Source organism: Carcharodon carcharias, chromosome 17 (genome assembly GCF_017639515.1).
Source record: "Carcharodon carcharias isolate sCarCar2 chromosome 17, sCarCar2.pri, whole genome shotgun sequence".
Classification (NCBI taxonomy): Eukaryota; Metazoa; Chordata; class Chondrichthyes; order Lamniformes; family Lamnidae; genus Carcharodon; species Carcharodon carcharias.
In genome coordinates, this window is record NC_054483.1 from 7,254,972 (window position 1) to 7,274,746 (window position 19,775).

The window sequence follows — 19,775 nt, forward strand, 5'->3', positions numbered from 1 at the left end:
TTCCTAGCTAAGGGTAACCTGGCTCTACCCAATGCCTGTCACCTGACTACTCACTGATCCCGAATGCCATCTGCTCACTGTATTTCTCCAGGTCAATCTGGATACTGACGCGGAAGAAATCCAACTTGGCTTTCAGCTGCTGGCATCTGGACAACATGGTGGTCTTGAGTTTGGACAGATTGCTGTTGTAGCGCAGTAAGCTCATCCTGGAGAGAAACAAAACATCACTTCAAAGATCAACTCTCCCCAGGAGGTCAGGTGCACAAGGTTATGACAGGTTTAGATAAGGTGGACAAAGAAAGTTGATAGCACAAGAAATGGGGGGACGTTGATTTAAGGTTTTGCACAAGATAGGTAGGGGAGTGAATGTGAGGAAGAATGTTTCTCGCAGCGAGTGCTAATGACCTGGAACTCACTGCCTACGAGGGTGGTGGAAGTGGAGACAATCGATGATTTCAGAAGGAAATTGGATGGGCACTTGAGGGAAAGAAACTTGCAGGGCTAGGGGGATAGAGCAGGGAAATGGAACATGAGATTGCTCCACAGAGATCCAACATGGATTCGATAGGCCGAATGTCCTCCTTCTGTGCTGTAACCAGGACAACAGCCAGTTTGTTAAGCAAAGGAGGGCAAAGGGCTAGGATCTGATGTGACTTATCCAATGATCCTGGGGAATAACAGCGGAGGCCCTAGACTTATATTTCAGGATTCTATCGAGTGTGAGTGTGTTCCAGAGACTGCAGAAATTGTCAAAATAAAACTCAAGTTACAAAAAAATAAAGATAAAGCTAATATGGGTAATTACAGGTCAGTTAATCTAATATCTTTGTGGGTGTCAGGGGACAATTGGATCAGGGTTGGGCACAGCTGTGAAGTCCCCTGTGTCTCAATAGCTTGCCAGCATTCACTGCCCAGACTTCAACATGAAGGCTTGGATGACCAGAGCAGGGACTTCTTGTTGCTGCTGCAGTTATCAGTTTTTCCCAGCAGGTAGCAACATTGCCCAGTGAATTGCAACTCAGGGCTGTCTATTCCTCCCTGCTTACCTCACCCTCTTCACCCTCCATGCCTACCCTCACCCTCTTCACCCTCCATGTCTGCCCTCACCCTCCCTGCTTACCCATACCCTCTTCACCATCCCTGACTACCCACACCCTCCCTTCCTACCAACATCCTCGCTCATTACCCCCACCCTCACTTCCTACATCACCCTGTTAATCGAATATCTTTGTGGGTGTCAGGGGACAATTGGATTGGGATCAGGCACAGCTGTGAAGCCCCATGTGGTTCAATAGTCCGCCAGCATTCACTGCCCTGTCTTGCACATGAAAGATGGATGACCAATTCAGGGATTTCTTGTCGCTTCTGCAGTTATCAGTTTTCCCAGCAGGTAGCGACATTGTCCAGTGAATTGCAACAGAGGGCTGTCTATTCCTCCCTGCCTACCTCACCCTCCCTGCCTACCCTCAACCTCCTTCTCCCTGTCTACCCTCACCCTCTTCACCCTTCCTGCCCATCTCACCCTCTTTACCCTCCATGCCTACCTCACCCTCCCTGCCTACCCCCACCCTCTTCACCCTCCCTGCCTACCTCACCAACCCCGCCTACCCTTACCCTCTTCACCCTCCCTGTCTACCCTCACCCTCCCTGCCTACCCCCACCCTCTTCACCCTTCCTGCCTACCTCACCGACCCTGCCTACCCTCACCCTCTTCACCCTCCCTGCCTACCCTCACCCTCTTCACCCTCCCTGTCTACCCTCACCCTCCCTGCCTACCCCCACCCTCTTCACCCTTCCTGTCTACCTCACCGACCCCGCCTACCCTTACCCTCTTCACCCTCCCTGTCTACCCTCACCCTCCCTGCCTACCCCCACCCTCTTCACCCTTCCTGCCTACCTCACTGACCCTGCCTACCCTCACCCTCTTCACCCTCCCTGTCTACCCTCACCCTCCCTGTCTGCCTTCACCCTCCCTGTCTGCCTTCACCCTCCTCACCCTCCCTATCTCACCCTCTTCACCCTCCTGCCAGCCCTCACCCTCCCTGCTACCCTCACTCTCCCTGTCTACCCTCACCCTCCCTGCCTACCCCCACCCTCTTCACCCTTCCTGCCTACCTCACCGACCCTGCCTACCCTCACCCTCTTCATCCTCCCTGTCTACCCTCACCCTCCCTGTCTGCCTTCACCCTCCCTGTCTGCCTTCACCCTCCTCACCCTCCCTGCCTATCTCACCCTCTTCACCCTCCTGCCAGCCCTCACCCTCCCTGCTACCCTCACTCTCCCTGCCTACCCCCACCCTCCCTGCCTACCTCACCGACCCTGCCTACCCTCACCCTTCACCCTTCCTACCTCACCCTCCCTGCCTACCCCCACCCTCTTCACCCTCCCTGCCTACCTCACCGACCCTGCATACCCTCACCCTCTTCACCCTCGCTGCCTACCTCACCCTCCCCACCTACCCTCACTACCCTTCCTGCCGACCCTCACCCTCTTCACCCTCCCTGCCTACCCTCACTACCCTTCCTGCCTACCCTCACCCTCTTCACCCTCCCTGCCTACCCTCACCCTCTTCACCCTCCCTGCCTAACCCCACCCTTCCCTCCTACCCTCACCCTCTTCACCCTCCCTGCCTAACTCCACCCTTTCCTCCTACCCTCACCCTCACTCTCACTGCCTACCCTCACCTTCCCAACTCTTCCTGCCCAGGCTGTCCTTTCAGGAGTCCTGGATTAAACTGGAGACACCTTGCCCAGCACTTCCGGTGCAGCTGCCCTGAGGTCAAAGGGCATCGGCCAGTTCATTAAGCGAAGGTGGTCAACGGGGGGCCAGGACCTGATGGGTCTTGCCCAGTGTTCCCAGGGGAGCTGTGTGAAGGGATAGCCGGAATGGTGGGGGAGGGGGGGTGGGACAGTGGGGAAGCTGTCAGCTCTCCCATCTCCTGAGCCATATCCAGGCGTCAGTATTGGCCAAGGATAGGATTAGGCTCAGCTATGACGCACGCCATAGTCCACCGCCTTGGCTCACATAATGGAGCCCGGGGGAAGGGGCGGGAACTGTAGGGATGTCGGCGGCTTTGCGGCTGACCCCAGCCAGACTCAGGACCCTCAGGAGAAGAAGCTAGAGAACGGAGTGGGAATGGCAACTGCAGAAAGGCATTGAAACTCATGTCCCATTAATGTGCACGCGCTAGTTTAATTTCAATGAGCACAGCAAGCATTTTCAACCATGGGCCGAGCCAACACCCGCTTTCCCCAGACTTACATAGCAGCCCGCTGACCTTGTTGCAGTCTGATGCAGTTCTCCTTCAGACTACGGATCACGTGCCAACTCTGGCCCCAGGACCTCCGTAACTGGTGATAGGTCAGCAACTTCTTTGGGTCCTGAACTGTAAGCGAGACACAGGGTTAACAGGGTGGGTCACAGAGCTGCGAGTCTGGGAGGGGGCGCTTGGCATTGCGCTGAAATCCGGTTCTTTTCCATCACAATCCCTGCCCCTTAACCCAGGCAGCAACAGAAGTAAAAACACCGAGCAAAGCCCAGTGACTCGGCAGACTAGGTACGCCAGTCAGGCCTGATTAGGTGGTGTGAAGTTCTCCTACTGGACTGGTAATCAAGAGAATGTGCCACCCCCCCCCCCAACCCCAACACACTCGGCCTACTCTGACCCCGGTGCCACATCAGTGCCTGTGGCACACACAGCTGACCTCTGACACGTCCGACTAAATCACTCATCAAACCCAGGGCCCAAAAACGTACCTCACCACTTCAGGAAACTAGAGATGGGCAACAAGTGCCAGCCTTGCCGGTCGGTCTGTGCTGTTTGCTCCGAGGGGGTGTTTGGGGATGGGTTAAACTTGCCCCAAGAGCACTCCCTCTCCTCCCCTGGGCTCGGAAGGGTCATGTGGAAGAGAGGCAGCTAATTGATAACCAGTGGCTCTGGGAGATTGGGGTGGGAGGGGAGGAGGGGGGGGGCTGGGGGATGGGGATTCAACTCAGGCCCTGGGCAAGGTTCACTGAGCATTCCCCAGCCGAATAGTTTCCTGGTGTTGGTTATCTGGGCTCCCAGACGATGAGCGGGGACACGGAGGTGCTGGCAAGACAGTGGGGTCCGTGAGCAATGAGGAGGCAGCTCCATGGGGAGAGCGTGAAGTGGGGGCAGACCCCCACCCGCACCTCACACCCATCGCGACCCTGTCCCCGTCTCCCAGTCGGGGTGGCGCTGGCTGCCCAAAGGGCCAGCGTCAAGGCTTGGCATCTCCGACAGGACAGAAACACGGGGCCTTACGGATGAAATTCACGGCGTCCGGCTGCTTCTGAACAGTGACCTGCCCGTCGTAGGTGCTGGTACTTCTGTCGAAGAGATAGATCACGGCCAGCTCCGACTTCTTCCCTTCGTTCTGCTGCAGAGAAATCAGGGCAAACGGCAAATTACAAGCTTGCAGGGGCCGAAAGAAACCCGCCTTCCGATTGTCCCATACAATAACCACCTCCCCCTATTCTCCAGTTCACTCAGGGAGCCTGAGCTTCTGTGGCAACATACACTTTTACACGCGTGTTGTAGTCTGGAGCTATCTGCTCCAGATAGCGATGGGCGTTCTTTCCATCTCATGGCTGACAAAAAGAATCTCTGCCGCTCCTAACGCCTCCCATCGGGGTGTGTGTGTGTTGGAAGGTGATCTTAACCTGTCTGGCTGCTTTACGAACACCCCTTCCTTAACCATCAAGTCCAGGGGTAGGACTTGAACCCAGAGCTTCTAGCTCAGAGGCAGGGATGTGAACCACGAGACCACCCCCCCAACCCACACAACCCCGCCCCCACCCAACCTGCAGTGAAGTACAGGACACCATGTGTGATGCTGCGTGGCTGATACGTTGTCCCACAGCCTCTATTCTAGCTTTCGCTCCTGGGATTCAGGCAGTGCCCTTACCCTGCTGTCTGGCACCCACTGGATCACAGGCAGTGCCCTTACCCTGCTGTCTGGCACACACTGGATCACAGGCAGTGCCCTTACCCTGCTGTCTGGCACACACTGGATCACAGGCAGTGCCCTTACCCTGCTGTCTGGCACCCACTGGATCACAGGCAGTGCCCTTACCCTGCTGTCTGGCACACACTGGATCACAGGCTTGCGAGGGTCCAGGGCAGTTCCTGTTTCCAGCAGCAGCTCCTGACTGAAGTCCTCAATGCCGGTGGTGGACTCGATCCACTGCTGCAGGGCCTGAACGCTGGCCTCCGGGGAGACGGGATACGTGTGGCGCAGTCCCGACTTCATATCCAGAATCTGCACATACTGGAGAAAACAGCAAGCGCACCACGAGCCAGTGTCAGAATCTTGGGCAGGAACACAGTACATCAGCACCTTGACTCTCTCACTCTTGGTTTCAAACTTAATTTGGCATTGGCCTCCGACCTCAGCTACCACGCGCAAAACTGGCCATGGTTCACACTCCTGACAATGGGGGGGTGGCGGGAAGGGGGGGAGGGGGGGATCTAAAACAGGTCGGTGGGGTGGGGTTGGGTGGGGGGGGGGGTGGAATGGAATGGACAATCCTGCATGACACAGACTCGTCTGTACACACTGCCCTCCCACCTTCTGCTATTCCAGCACGTGTCCCGCTGGGGAGTGAGTGAGCAGTGCGATGTGGCTGGGGCTTTACCAGTGTGCACGCCAGGAGTGAAATCCCCCTGAGATTTTCAGGGTGGCTCTGCTCCTGACAGGCACCGCATGGCTCCTGTGGCCTGGCTTGGCCCAGCATTCAGTCTCAGTCCCTCGGCCACAGAGCACATGGAGGTGGCGGTGAGGGGGGGGGGCGGGGGTCCGAATTTGAAAACCAGCCGTCACTTCCTTTGAGGATGTCGGAGTTAATCGTGTACATTCCAAACCACGACTGCACCAGGATTCTGCACCAAGCACAGAGTTTACACAGTGAAATCTTCCGGCCTTCAGTCAGAGGCCAGACTTCAGGAAGGTACTTTGCTCTTCTTTAGTAATCAGCGGTCAGAATTTCGGCACAGAGGGGCAACAGTTGCCAACGACGGGGATGTGGCAAATTGCCACCAAGGCTGGGGGCATGGCCAGAGACAAGAAAACAAGGGGCAGCAGGGATGAGCGGGAAGTGAGAGTAGGGACATGGAGTCCATGTTTACCGGGGATAATGTGAAACGGACAGCGTTCCTATTCGTTCACTCACTGACTCTGATGCAAGCCAGGAAGTGAGGGGTATTCGGCTGACTGCCCCCTTAGAGAGGGATTGCAAAGCCTGCATCTCCAATAATGCCAGGCTGCAGAAGGTGCCAACGCCCTCGCTTTTCATGGCTTCCTGCCACTCACCCACCTTCCTGTTAATGATATCATCCAGTGCCTTGAAACAGCCGTTTGGTCCGTGAATGGGGTCCGTGCCCCTCTCCTTTGAGTTCCACCGCAGCATCAACTGCAGCCACCTCTCCAAGGGACCTACTAATTCACTGTGGGAGAGAAAGAGTGACAAGTGTGAGAAATCGCAGCATGGCCTGTGCTGTTTATTCATTCTTCGAATGTGAGCATTCCACAGTGCTGTTAGGGAGGGAGGGAATTCCAGGATTTTGACCCAGCAACAACGAAAGAAAAGCGATATACTTCCAAGTCCGGATGGTGCGTGACTTGGAGGAGAACCTGCGGCTGGTGGTGTTCCCATTCATCTGTTGCCCTTGCCCTTCTAGGTGGTAGAGGTCACGGGTTTGGAAGGTGCTGTCGAAGGAGCCTTGGCGAGTTACTGCAGTGTATCTTGTAGATGGTAGACACACTGCTGCTACTGTGCGTCGGTGGTGGAGGGAGTGAATGTTTAATGTGTTGGATGGGATGTTGATCAAGGGGGCTGCTTTGTCCTGGATGGTGTCGAGCTTCTTGAGTGTTGTGGGAGCTGCACTCATCCGGGCAAATGGAGAGTATTCCATCACACTCCTGACTTGTGCCTTGTAGATGGTGGACAGGCTTTGGGGAGTCAGGAGGTGAGTTACCCTCTGCAGAATTCCCAGCCTCTGACCTGCTCTCGTAGCCACAAATATCCCCAGCCCCGGCCCCCATATGGAGAACTGGGAGATGTAACTGTGATTCCCTCCATTCTGACACCAGTCTTCCTCTTTCAGCACTGGAGCCTTAAGTTTGCCAGCTCCTCCTCCTGTCAGGTTTTCCCCTGTAAACATGTACTTCTTGTCCTTACTCTCACTTCCCACTTATCCCTGTTTCCCCCTGTTTTCCCATCTCTGACCTCCGGCATTGTCCACAGCCTCGGTAGCAATTTGCCACATCCCTGTCGTCAGCAACTTTTGCCCCTCTGTTCCAAAGTCCCGAGCTCTGGCACTTGGCTGAGCTCCCCAATGCGGGGGTGAAACGTCATGGTCACAGAGCCCAGGATTCCCAGGGTGACTGTAACCCAAGATTTGCTTTCTCTGAGATAAAAGCAAAAGACTGCGGATGCTGGAAATCCAAAACAAAAATAAAAATAGCTGGAAAAACTCAGCAGGTCTGACAGTATCTGCGGAGAGGAACACAGTTAACGTTTCGAGTCCGTATGACGCTTCAACAGAACTAAGGAAAAATAGAAGAGAGGTGAAATATAAGCTGGTTTGGGGGGGGGGGGGGGTGGGACAAGAAGAGCTGGATAGAGGGCCAGTGATAGGTGGAGATAACCAAAAGATGTCACAGACAAAAGGACAAAGAGGTGTTGAAGGTGGTGATATTATCTAAGGAATGTGCTAATAGGTGATATTCAGGGTAGAAAGCAGGACGAGCAAGGTACAGATAGTCGTAGTGGGGGTGGGGTGAGGGGAACACCTTTGGCCTGTCCGCAAGCGTGACCCAGACCTCCCTGTCGCTTGCCATTTCAACACTCCACCCTACTCTCTTGCCCACATGTCCGTCCTTGGCCTGCTGCATTGTTCCAGTGAAGCTCAACGCAAACTGGAGGAACAACACCTCATCTTCCGACTAGGCACTTTACAGCCTTCCAGACTGAATATTGAGTTCAACAATTTTAGATCCTGAACTCTCTCCTCCATCCCCACCCCCTTTCCGATCCCCCCTTTCCCCCCCAATAATTTATATAGAATTTTCTTTTCCTACCTATTTCTATTATTTTTAAATGTATTTCCATCCATTGTTTTATCTCCACCTTTTAGTCTATTTCGATTCCGTCCCCCCACCCCACCCCCACCAGGACTATCTGTACCTTGCTCGTCCTGCTTTCTACCCTTAATTAGCACATTCCTTAGATAATATCACCACCTTCAACACCTCTTTGTTCTTTTGTCTGTGACATCTTTTGGTTATCTCCACCTATCACTGGCCCTCTATCCAGCTCTACCTGTCCCACCGCACCCCCCCCACCAAACCAGCTTATATTTCACCTCTCTTCTATTTTTCCTTAGTTCTGTTGAAGAGTCATACAGACTCAAAACGTTAACTGTGTTCCTCTCCGCAGATGCTGTCAGACCTGCTGAGTTTTTCCAGCTATTTTTAATTTTTGTTTTGCTTTCTCTCAGTCTGCTCCTGCTTCTCTGCAACCCACAAAAATAATCAAACTCTGACCTTTTGCTGAGGTTCTTTGGGTCCACTGCCTGTGGGACTGGGCAGGATGTGCATGGCGCAGATTCTGACCAGCTCCCACCCCAACGCCCCCACCACCCCAAACCCCAACCCCCCAATTCTGAAAATGGCAACTGGGGTCTGAGTTCAAGTCCACATTAAAACGGGTTTTTCACCTGAATCAGACAGCACTTTGGACAACCTGTGGGTGGCCTTGATCTCCAGGAAAGGGCAGTGGAAATTGACCCCATGCACAACACTGCACCCTCTGCCCAAATGATCTGGATTCTGCCGTATCAGGAGCGAGTCAGCAATCCACACCTGTTGAGGTTGTTGGGTTCTGGAAGCCGGTTGGAAAATTTCACCTCCATATTCATGTCTTCAAACACCATAATGTCCCAATCCCCTTTGTGTTTCACTTTACTGTGCCTGGCAGAAGAGAAAACCAGAGTGAGTGGGAGCACAAGGGAAGTAAAACAACCACAAACTCTCCCTTGCTCCAAAACTGCAGAATTTGATCTTGCAATGATTGAAAAGTGAATTCCTCGGATCCCGTGAGGCCACGATATCAGTTAAAACTCTTGCTTTGGTCCCACCCAGTGTCTGGTAGGGTGCTACACAGTGCACTGTTCCCTCTTGAGCAGATTGCTAGTTGGTCCAGACGCTGAGGTTTGACATCCATATTCTCTGATGTTTGTCATGGATTCGGAGGGCATGGGTTAGTTAGGACATTTCACTCTACCTTGGTCCACACCTCCTGCAAACAGTTGGTACCTGAGACAACCACTGGCATTTATATAGCACCTTTAATTTAGTAAAACGTCACAAGGCAGTCTATTCCTTTCTCTCTCTTCCTTGCTTCTTCAAATTCTCTTACAGACAAACCTTCAATTAGCACTAACTAACAGAAAACAAATTAACCAAACCAACTCAACCAACCAGCTCAACCACCCAAACAAACCGATTTCAACCATTATCAGCAGTTACCACTGAATTACTGTCATGTTACTAAACTCTCTCTCTCTCCAATCTCTTTCTTATTTTGTCAAATAACCCTAGCGACCAATTATCACAGGGAGTGGTTGAAGTGAATAGTATAGATGTATTTAAGAAGAAACTAGACAAGCATATGAGGGAGAAGGGAATAGAGGGTTAGGATGGCAGATTTAGATGAGGAAAGAAGGGAGGAGGCTCGAGTGGAGCATGGACTGGCTGGGCTGAATGGCCTGTTTCTGTGCTGGATATCCTATGTAATGCTGTGCTACTGACGATAATTCTAAGGCTGATAAACATTAGTGAGCTCATGACTTTGTTATCTTACTACTTCTTTGACAATATACAATAAAAAGTGAATTCATTTACTCCTGAGCCTGGGTCAGTCCTGCTGGGAGTGGACTTGTGTGAGTGTGTCAATCGAATTGGTTGCTGTCAGACAGTTTGGTGATCCAAATTTAAGCATCATTAACCCCTAGGCATCAACTGGATGATAAATCCCAGACAGTTACTTGATGAGGAGCTTAAAAAAAAAGAAAGGCTTGCATTCATAAAGTGTTTTTCATGACTACTAGACATCTCAAAGCATTTTAAAGCCAATGAAGTACTTTGGAGTGTAGTCACTGTCGCAATGCAGGAAAAATGTGCCAATTTGCACAAGACAAATTCCCAAAGTGGCAATGTGATAACAACCGGATAACCTGTTTTTGTGACGTTGATTGAGGGATGAATTTTGGCCAGAACACCAGGAATAATTTCTCCTCTTCAAAATAGTGCCATGGGGTCTTTTGCATCCACTTGAGCAGGCAGATGGGACCTCGGTTTTACATCCCATCTGAAAGATGGAACCTCTGACAATGCAGCGCTCCCTCTGCACCACACTGAAGTATCAGTCTTGATTTTTGCGCTGGAGTCCTATGGGGGACTTGAACCTGGAAACTGGTAACTCAGAGGCAAGAATACTACCAACTGAGCCACACAAGGTTGACACATAAGGTTATGGATTTATCTAGTACCCTTGCTAACCAGGGTATTGGGCTTACAAGATTCTTGCTTGTTTATCCACCAAGGCAACAACAGAGGGAGTCCAAGGGGAGGCATCCGAGATAAATAGGGAAGAAACCTTGAGAGCCTCATCAGACATTCCTGAACCCAACGGTGTGGTGTCTGCGCAGACGCTTCATGCATTACAGAGGCTTGTTCAGGATTTGCATACCCTGTGTTCTTTCCAAAATACCTTATCTTCCACATTCAGTCCCTCACACGTGTGCGACATTGATCCCTTGCACCTCTCAGTTTAACCTCAAATTCCCCAACACCTACCAGGCTACGGGTTGCCAGTTGGGTAGAAATGGCCGGATTCCGGTGATGCATTCAAAGGTGAGGGTTCCCAAACTCCAGTAATCCACTGTCACTGTGTACTTCTTCTGTTCCAGGAGCTCTGGAGCCTGCAAGCAGTCAATGCTACACTTTAGCACAGGACTGACACCATCAGTGGGGAAACCAACTGAATGACAGCACCTTCCAATCCAACGGCCTCTACCACCTAGAAGGACAAGGGCAGCCAGTTCAGGGCAGCTCCACCACTTGCAAGTTCCCCTCCAAGTCATGCACCATCCTGGCCAGGAACTATGTTGCTGCTCCTTCACTGTCGCTGGGTCAAAATCCTGGACCTTCCTTCCTAACAAAGCTGTGGGTGTACACCACATGGACTGCAGCGATTCAAGAAGCTGGTTCACCACCACCTTCCCAAGGTCAATTAGGGATGGACAATAAATGCTGGCCTAGCCAGTGACACCCTCATCCCAAGGATGAATACAAAAATAAAATGGACCAATTTTTTTCCTCTACGTTCAGTGTGTGATCCATGAATTCCCACCCCTCCCTCACAGACTGACTGACCAACAAAAATGGGTCTTTTGCACAGAATGTCCAGGACAGAAACAGGCCATTTGGCCAAAATTGTCTATGCTGCTATTTGCGCTCCACAGGAGCCTCCTCCCACCCCTCTTCAATCACCCCATCAGCATTTTATGCCAGTCAAAGATCATTCAGTTTGGCTCAATACCAGGCAGCAGTTCCTGACTGGGAAGAGTTCACTCGAACATTCCACCTCTTCCAATTCTTTAGTAAAAGGGGGCTTGATGGCAGGCAAGAACACTATGAAGTAGCTCTTACCAGGTATTGTAAAGTCCCGACGAAAGAGGTACATAGGCTGCTCTGATCCAGCTCCTTGGCGTAGCCCAGGTCAATGATTTTGTGGATTAACTGGGTTGGAAACAAAACACAACAAAAACTTTCAATACACAGACACTAAGGAGCAATCTGTGTGTCATGTTAAATGGTGGAATTTAACTTTGGACTGGGGTTCCTGTGGGGAAGCGGATGTACAAACTGGCCCACAGGACTGCAGCAAAATGGCATGATGGTTTTAAAGAGAGATTACAAAAGATATAGAATATATCCCATTAAAAAAGAAAACTCCTGGTGGTTTCAGGATGCCAGCAATAAAGAATGTAACACCTCACAATTATCCATGTTGAATTCCATTTGCCAATTATAAGCCCAATCTAGCTCATATCTTCTAATTTGTTGCAGTCCTCCTCACTATTAACTATTCCCTTCCAATTTGGTGTCATCTGCCTATTTAGAAACCGTGCTTTTGATTCCAAAATCGACACAAGTCTTATATATATATATATTTTGAATAACAGTGGTTTCAGCACTGGTCCTTGTAGAACATCACTTCCCACCTTCTGTCACTCTGAATAACTGCCCTTTACCCCTACCCTCTGCTTTCTGGTCTTGAAGCCAGCTCGCTCTCCATTCTGCTACTTGTTTCATCATTCTCCGGCCTTATTCATTACTATTATGCGGTCCCTTATCAAAGACCTTTTGAAGGTCTGGATAAATTACATCTAATGTACTAATCTTATCTACCTTCCCCATTACCTCTTCAAAGGATACAATGGGATTGGTCAAGCAAGACTCGAAGGACCACGTGATCAGGGCACTGAGGGTGGTAGGGCATTGAGCGCAGGCAAAAACTGGGCTTTGGTCAAGTAGGAGTTTGTGCCAGGAATTGCTCAGGAAGGCAGTGAAAATGTCATTCAAGAAAATTGAGTCAGGCGGTCAGAAAACAGTGGATAAAGGATTGGCAATAGAGATTAACTGAATGATCTTGCGTGCTTATCAAGGATGTGCGTCTTTCAGCCAATGAATGTCACAGATTACCAAAACCCACACTGGAATATTTTATTTATGGCTTTACTCCTGGGAGTTGTGTGAAGAAGGAAGCAGCTTTCACTGTTCTAACCGTGCTAAACAACTGATAAAATGTAAATGTCAGCTCTGAGTTGTAATGACAAGGAACACAATAAGCTTCTTCCAAAAACAAATTCAGCAGTCACACATCACTTTCCCAGCAGACGGAATACTTGCCCCAAAGGCTGAAGTTATGGATTTAACCCTCTGACCACTGGTGCTCAAAAGGTTGGAGCTCATGCAGTTGTTTGCAAGTGAAGGGAAACATCCTCCAGATGTGCTTTCAGATACTAGAGGCTATGTCATCAGTTCACAGCTGTCAGCCTTGGCCATTAGGCGCTCTTACCTTTGGGTTAGGAAGTTGTGGATTCAGGTCCCACACCAGAAATTTGAGCACATAATCTAGGCTGGCACTCCCAGTGCAGTACCTAGAGAGTGCTGCACTGTCAGAGGCAGTGCCTTTCAGATGAAAAGTCAAAGCTAGGCCCTGTTTGCTCTTTCAGATCGATGTAAAAGATCCCACGGTCTAGCAAGGAGCAAAAAATTAAAGAGACATTGGTGAGCTACGCGAGTGGGCAACTGTAGCAGATGGGTTTCAATGCAGCTGAGCATGAGATTATCCAGGTTGTACCAAAAAAAAGGAATAGATTCAAGTGTTTTTTTTTTAAATGGTGAAGAGCCAGAAACAGTGAAGGACCAGAGAGATTTAGGGGTTGATGTACATAGATCGCTAAAATGTAGAGGTCAGGTACAGAAAATAATCAAGGAGGTTAGTGAACAATTAATCTTTGGGGGATTGGGGCAAATATTTCAATGGGAGCAAATGTTGCAGGAAAGAGCAAATGAGAGCAGGACTTAACTGGATAGCCCTTTCAAAGAGCCAACGGAGACACAATTGGCCAAATGGCCTCCTATTGTGCTTATAGGGCTATGATCCATGAACTAGGGGGCTAGAATATAACGGGAAATTTTGCTACAACTGCACAAAGCCTTGGCTAGACCACATCTGGAGTACTGTGTACAGTTCCAGACACTGCACTTCACTGGCCTTGAGTATTGCTGAATACTTTGTGTCGGTGTTCACAAGTGAGAGGGATGACATGGGTATGGAAATCAAGCAGAAGGACTGTGATATAATTGAAGAAATTAGCATAGAAAGGGAGGAGGTTCTAAGTGGTCTGGCAGGCTTAAAAGTAGATAAATCTCCACACCCGGATGAAATGTATCCCAGGCTGTTGAGTGAGGCAAGGGAGGAGATAGCAGGGGCGCTGGCAATAATTTTCAATACCTCTCTGGCCACAGGAGAGGTGCCAGAGGACTAGAAGACAGCCAATGTGGTACCGTTATTCAAGAAGGGAGGAAGGGATAAACCAGGGAACTACAGGCCAGTCAGTCTAAACTCAGTGGTGGGGAAACTATTGGAAGCAATTCTGAGAGACAGAATTAATCTACACTTGGAGAGGCAGGGATTAATCAAGGACAGTCAGCATGGTTCTGTTAAGGGGAGGTCATGTCTGACCAACTTGATTGAATTTTTCAAAGAGGTGACCAGGTGTGTAGATGAGGGCAATACATTTGACGTAGTCTACTTGGACTTCAGCAAGGCTTTTGATAAGGTCCCGCATGGGAGACTGATAACGAAGGTAAGAGCCCATGGGATCCAAGGCAATTTGGCAAATTGGATCCAGAATTGGCTGAGTGGCAGGAAGCAGAGGGTGATAGTTGAGGGGTATTTTTGTGACTGGATGCCTGTGTCCAATGGGGTTCCACAGAGATCGGTGTTGGGTCCTTTGCTGTTTGTGGTATATATAAACGATTTAGACTTGAATGTAGGAGGGTTGATCAGTAAGTTCGCAGATGACATAAAAATTGGTGGGGTTGTAAATAGTGAGGAGGATAGCCTTAGATTAGAGGAGGATATAGATGGGCTGGTCAGACGGGCTGATCAGTGGTAAATGGAATTTAATCCAGATAAGTGTGTGGTGATGCACTTGGGCAGGACAAACAAGGCACGGGATACACGACCGATGGTAAGACCCTGGAAAGTACCGAGGATTCAAGGGACCTTGGTGTGCATGTCCACCAGTCCCTTAAGGTAGCGGGACAGGTAGATAACGTGGTTAAGAAGGCATATGGGATTCTTGGCATTATTAGCCGAGGCATAGAATAGAACAGAGAGGTTATGCTGGAACTGTATAAAACGCTGGTTAGGCCACAGCTAGTGTATTGCATGCAGTTCTGGAATCTGCATTATAGGAAGGATGTGATTGCACTAGAGAGAGAGCAGAGGAGATTTACCAGGATGTTGCCTGGGCTGGAGAGTTTTAGTTATGAGGAGAGATTGGATAGACTGGGGTTATTTTCCCTGGAGCAGAGGAGATTGAGGGGGGAACATGATTGAGATGTATAAAATTATGAGGGGCAGAGATAGGGTAGACAGGAAGGAACTTTTCCCTTTGGTGGAGGGATCAATAACCAGAGGGCATAGATTTAAGATAAGGGGCAGGAGGTTTAGAGGAGATGTGAGGAAGAATTTTTTCACCCAGAGGGCGGTGGGAAACTGGAACTCACTCTCTGAAAGGGTGGTAGAGGCAGAAACCCTCATAACATTGGAGAAGTATTTGGATGTACACTTGTGATGCCATGGCATACAAGGCTATGGGCCTAGTGCTGGAAAGTGGGATTAGAATAGTTAGGTACTTGTTTGACTGGCACAGACTCAATGGGCCGAAAGGCCTTTTTCTGTGCTGTAGACCTCTATGACTTTAGGATTGTATTCCCTGGAACATAGAAGGGCTAAAAGAAAATCTGACCGATGTTTTTAAGGTTTTGAAAGAGGATGTTCGGGTGGATTGATAGGCTAGTGGGCGGGCGAATCTAGGACAAGGGGCATAATCTTAAAATCAGAGCCAGGCCATTCAAGAGAGAAGTTAGGAAACATTTTTTTTTTGGGAAGGTGGTAGAAGTGTGGAGCTCTCTCTCCTAAAAAGCAGCAGATACTACCTCCATTAATAATTTTTAATCTAAGATAGGTCTTTTACAAACCAAAATAAATGAAGCCCAGTTGGACGGATGGAGTTAGGATACAGATCAGCCCTGATCTCATCGAATGGCAGAAGGGGGTCAAGGGGTTGAATGACCCCCTCCTGTCCCTCACAGTAAAAGGTTGAAAGAACAGTACAACTGCCACCTTCCTTTCCTGAAAATCATGATACATCTACAGAGAGGAATGGGAATGAAGTTCCTTGTGCATACGGTGGCACAATGGTTAAATTACTCAGTCAGTAATCTAGAGGCCTGGACTAATAATTCAGAGAATGTGGGTTGAAATCCCAGTTTGAGAATGAGAGCTCGGTTTAAAAATTCAGGCAGCTAAAAAAAAAACAAAGTGACCGTGAAGCTGTCAGATTTGCGAAAATCCAACAGGTTCACTGATGTCCTTTCAAGAAGGAAATCCGCCAATCCTACCCGGTCTGGCCTACATTGAGATTCCAGATCCACAAATATGTGGCTGAGGCTGAACTGCCCTCTGAAATGGATCAGCAAGGCAGCAATGGCCCACCACCACTTTCTCAGACCAACTAAGGATGGGCAGGAAGTACCAGTGATGCCCATAAATGCATTTACAACAGCAGAACCAAACTGGAAACTGCTACAGCAGGTTTTGTGCAATATTTAATGACGCCGTGTCCCGAGCCAGCCTAACATCACTCACCCGCTGTTCACCTTGCTGTAGGACAATATTCTCTGGCTTCAGATCACGATGGATGATTCTGTTTTCGTGCAGGTATCTGAGGGCAGAGGCTATAACACAAAGACTCCCAACAGTCAGATCAGCCATCGCTCCAGCCTACACACACCATCGCAAACACAACCGTCATTACAGTGTCGAAATCAAGGCTCTTTGCGCCACCTCTTACTCGAGCTCATTGCATGCAGGATCTCAAACTTCACACCTTAGCTGTTCCTTCCTCCTTTGGAATGGTACAGGCAGCCATTCGAGTCTTTCAAAGGGCAATCCTGTCAGGGGTATGTTCTTTTCCCATTACCCCTGCAATTATTTTGCCCTTCGAGTTTTGATCATGGCTGCAGTTGAGTCTGTAAGGGTTGGTCATCATGCTGTTCCCTGAATCCTGAACACCAAGATCAAGTCTCAGCACCATGGGACGTCTAGAAATTAGTGGGAGCTGGGATGGAAAATCTATGTGTGGCTCACGCTATAAGGCAAAAGGCTAGGACTCTCCTGATTTTTTTTATTAATTCATTCACGCGATGTGAGTGTCACTGGCTAGGCCAGCATTTATTGCCCATTCCTAATTGCCCTTGAGAAGGTGGTTGTGAGCTGCCTCCTCCAACAGCTGCAGTCCACGTCCACAGCCGCTTAAAGCCTGTAATTCACAACAGTTACAAAGTCCTTGATTGACCTTGTCATTCCCATGACTGGGGCATTTGTCTTTTTTTGTCCTTCTCTTCCCACCTCCTTCACCTCTCATTCCCGCTGCCGAACTCTGTCACCTCTTCCAGCCCCACAACTCTCCAAGATCTCCACGCTCCTCCAATTCTGGCCTCTTTGCATCCTTGATTTTAATCGTTGCTTTCCAGTTGCTGAAGCCTTAAGCTTAGCAATTCCCTCCTTAAACCGCTCTGCTTCTCTCTTCTCCTTTTAAGACCCTCCCTAAAACCCAGCTCTTTGGTCATGCTTTTGGACCCCGTTATGTGGATCAGCTTCAAAGTTTGTTTGATAATCAGGCCTGTGAAACACCTTGGCATTTTGCTACGTTAAAGGCACTATAATAAGTGCAAGTTGTTGTTGTTGGTTCCCACCCTGGTGAGGGGAGATGGTAAGGGGAGGGAAAGAGAGAGATCAAGCTGTGGTGGTCTTTAGGAATGGCACCGAGATTAGAAAAGCAGCAGGGGGAGTGGAAAAGGGTGGCACCGGAATCTGGAGACCAGTGTCCCCAAGGTGGGGGTGGGACACAAAAGAAAACATGTCAAACCAAATTTATCCATCAATCAGTTTCTGGAATGAAGCGAGGGTCAATGAGGAACCAGTAGCCAGGTCTTGGAATAGGTTACTTGCCTGCAATGAAATCGGGGCTGTTTTCCTTGGAGCAGAGAAGGTTGAGAGGAGATTCGATAGAGGTGTTAAAAAATCACGAGGGGTCTGGACAGAGTAGATAGGGAGGGAATGTTCCCATTGGTGAAAAGATCAAGAACCAGAGGACACCGATTTAAAGCGATTGGCAAAAAAAAAGCAATGGTGACATGAGGAAAAACACTCTTACACAGCGAGTGGGTAGGATCGGGGACGCACTGCCTGAGAATGCAGTGGAGGCAGGTTCAATCGGGGCTTTAACAATGGAATTGGGTCATTATCTGACAAGGAAAATATTAGTAGGGTTAATGAGGAAAGGGAACGAGGGGGATTAGCGGAGATGCTCGTGCAGGGTGCCAGCACGGACATGATGGGCCGAATAGCCTCGTTCGGTGCTGTAACCATTCTATGATTCTCTTCCATGGATGGACTTTATCCCTGGCAGAATACGGTTGGGGAGAACACAGACATGGGAGAAAAAGAAATTTTGCACAATGTTCTCAGTCAATAGTGGTAAATAACAATAGTGGTAAAGGGGTGAAGAAAAGGGTTGAATGTGAGTGGCAGCGCACTTAGCTTGACACAAGACAAGTTGCTTGGCTGATAATCAGCATCAGTGAGTAAGAGTGAGCGTTAACGTGAGTTTCGCAGTCCCCGATACTCTCTAGCAGGAAAGAGGAAATGAGACGACAGTCACAACCTCCTTCCTCCCATTAATAATTCTCCCCTGTGTCTCCACTCTCCTGCAATTAGAATCAAATTCACATCTCTTGACATATGAGCCACTGCTTGACTGACTGAGAGGAAACAAAGTCAACGGATAAATTCAGTATCAGGGAAGGAGGGCAGCACTGATCCAATTAACACAAGCTGGCATCAGGAAAAAGGGACAATGAGGTGAACAGTCACTTTTAAAGATTACGCTGGGTGATATCACAGGCAACCAAGGGAGAGGAAGGGAGGGCTGTTAGCGTAGGGTGTGATCGTTAGAGTGTCTAGAGTGTAGAGTGTACAGAAGCCCACGCCATGACTGCTGGGCTGAGCTGGCAACATCCGGGAAACGTAAGATTCAGCAAAGTGAGTAGTACGTTTAAATTAAGATACAAACAGGCTCCCCCCACCCACACACACCCAGCACCTCGCGATGACAAGGGAGCCAACAGCTCAATATTATATCTTACCTTCTTGGATCAGGCAGCCTACGACTGGTGTGGCATAGGAACAGGAGGAGGTCATTTGGCCCCTTGAGCCTGTTCTGCTATTCAGTAAGATTATGGCTGATCTGTATCTTAACTCTATTTATCCGTCTTTGTTTCCTGATCCTAAATATCATTACCTAACAAAAATCCATCAATCGCAGTTTAATCAGTTTCAGTTGACCCTAACCTCAGCAGCTTTTTAAGGGCCGAGTTCCAGATTTCCACTGCTCTTTGTGTGAGTAAGTACTTCCTGACTCATCAATGAACAGCCTAGTTCTAGTTTTAAGTTTATGCCCTCTTGCACTGGACTCATCTACATGGAGGGAAACTATTTCCTATCTACATCATTGAAGGATTGTAGAGATAAGCCAGGGAACTACAGGCCAGTGAGTCTCACATCAGTGATAGGGAAACTATTGGAGAAAATTCTGAAGGCGAGAATCTATCTCCAATTGGAGAGGCAAGCTTTGATCAGGGATAGTCAGCATGGCTGTGTCAGAGGGAGGTCATGCCTAACAAATTTGATTGAATTATTTGAGGAGGTGACCAGGTGTGTAGATGAGGGTAGCGCAGTTGATGTCGTTTATATGGATTTCAGCAAAGCCTTTGACAAGGTCCCACATGGGAGACTTATAAAGAAGGCAAATGCACATGGGATAC

At 49.3% G+C, this 19,775-nt stretch overlaps 1 protein-coding gene across 3 annotated transcripts in view; it reads right to left on the reverse strand.

Moving 5' to 3' along the window:
• The window catches only part of ikbkb (inhibitor of nuclear factor kappa B kinase subunit beta), a 66,932-nt gene that overhangs the window by 12,117 nt on the left and 35,040 nt on the right, over positions 1-19,775 (reverse strand). For 2 of the 3 annotated variants that reach the window (XM_041209414.1, XM_041209412.1), the window contains 9 exons: positions 16,537-16,625; positions 11,736-11,825; positions 10,881-11,005; positions 8,886-8,993; positions 6,337-6,466; positions 5,097-5,291; positions 4,286-4,400; positions 3,262-3,385; positions 55-206 (listed from right to left, as the gene is read on the reverse strand). In XM_041209414.1, the coding sequence (XP_041065348.1) occupies positions 55-206; positions 3,262-3,385; positions 4,286-4,400; positions 5,097-5,291; positions 6,337-6,466; positions 8,886-8,993; positions 10,881-11,005; positions 11,736-11,825; positions 16,537-16,625 (1,128 nt within the window). The remainder of the gene's footprint in view (positions 1-54; positions 207-3,261; positions 3,386-4,285; positions 4,401-5,096; positions 5,292-6,336; positions 6,467-8,885; positions 8,994-10,880; positions 11,006-11,735; positions 11,826-16,536; positions 16,626-19,775) is intronic. The other variant, XM_041209413.1, reaches the window with a different exon arrangement.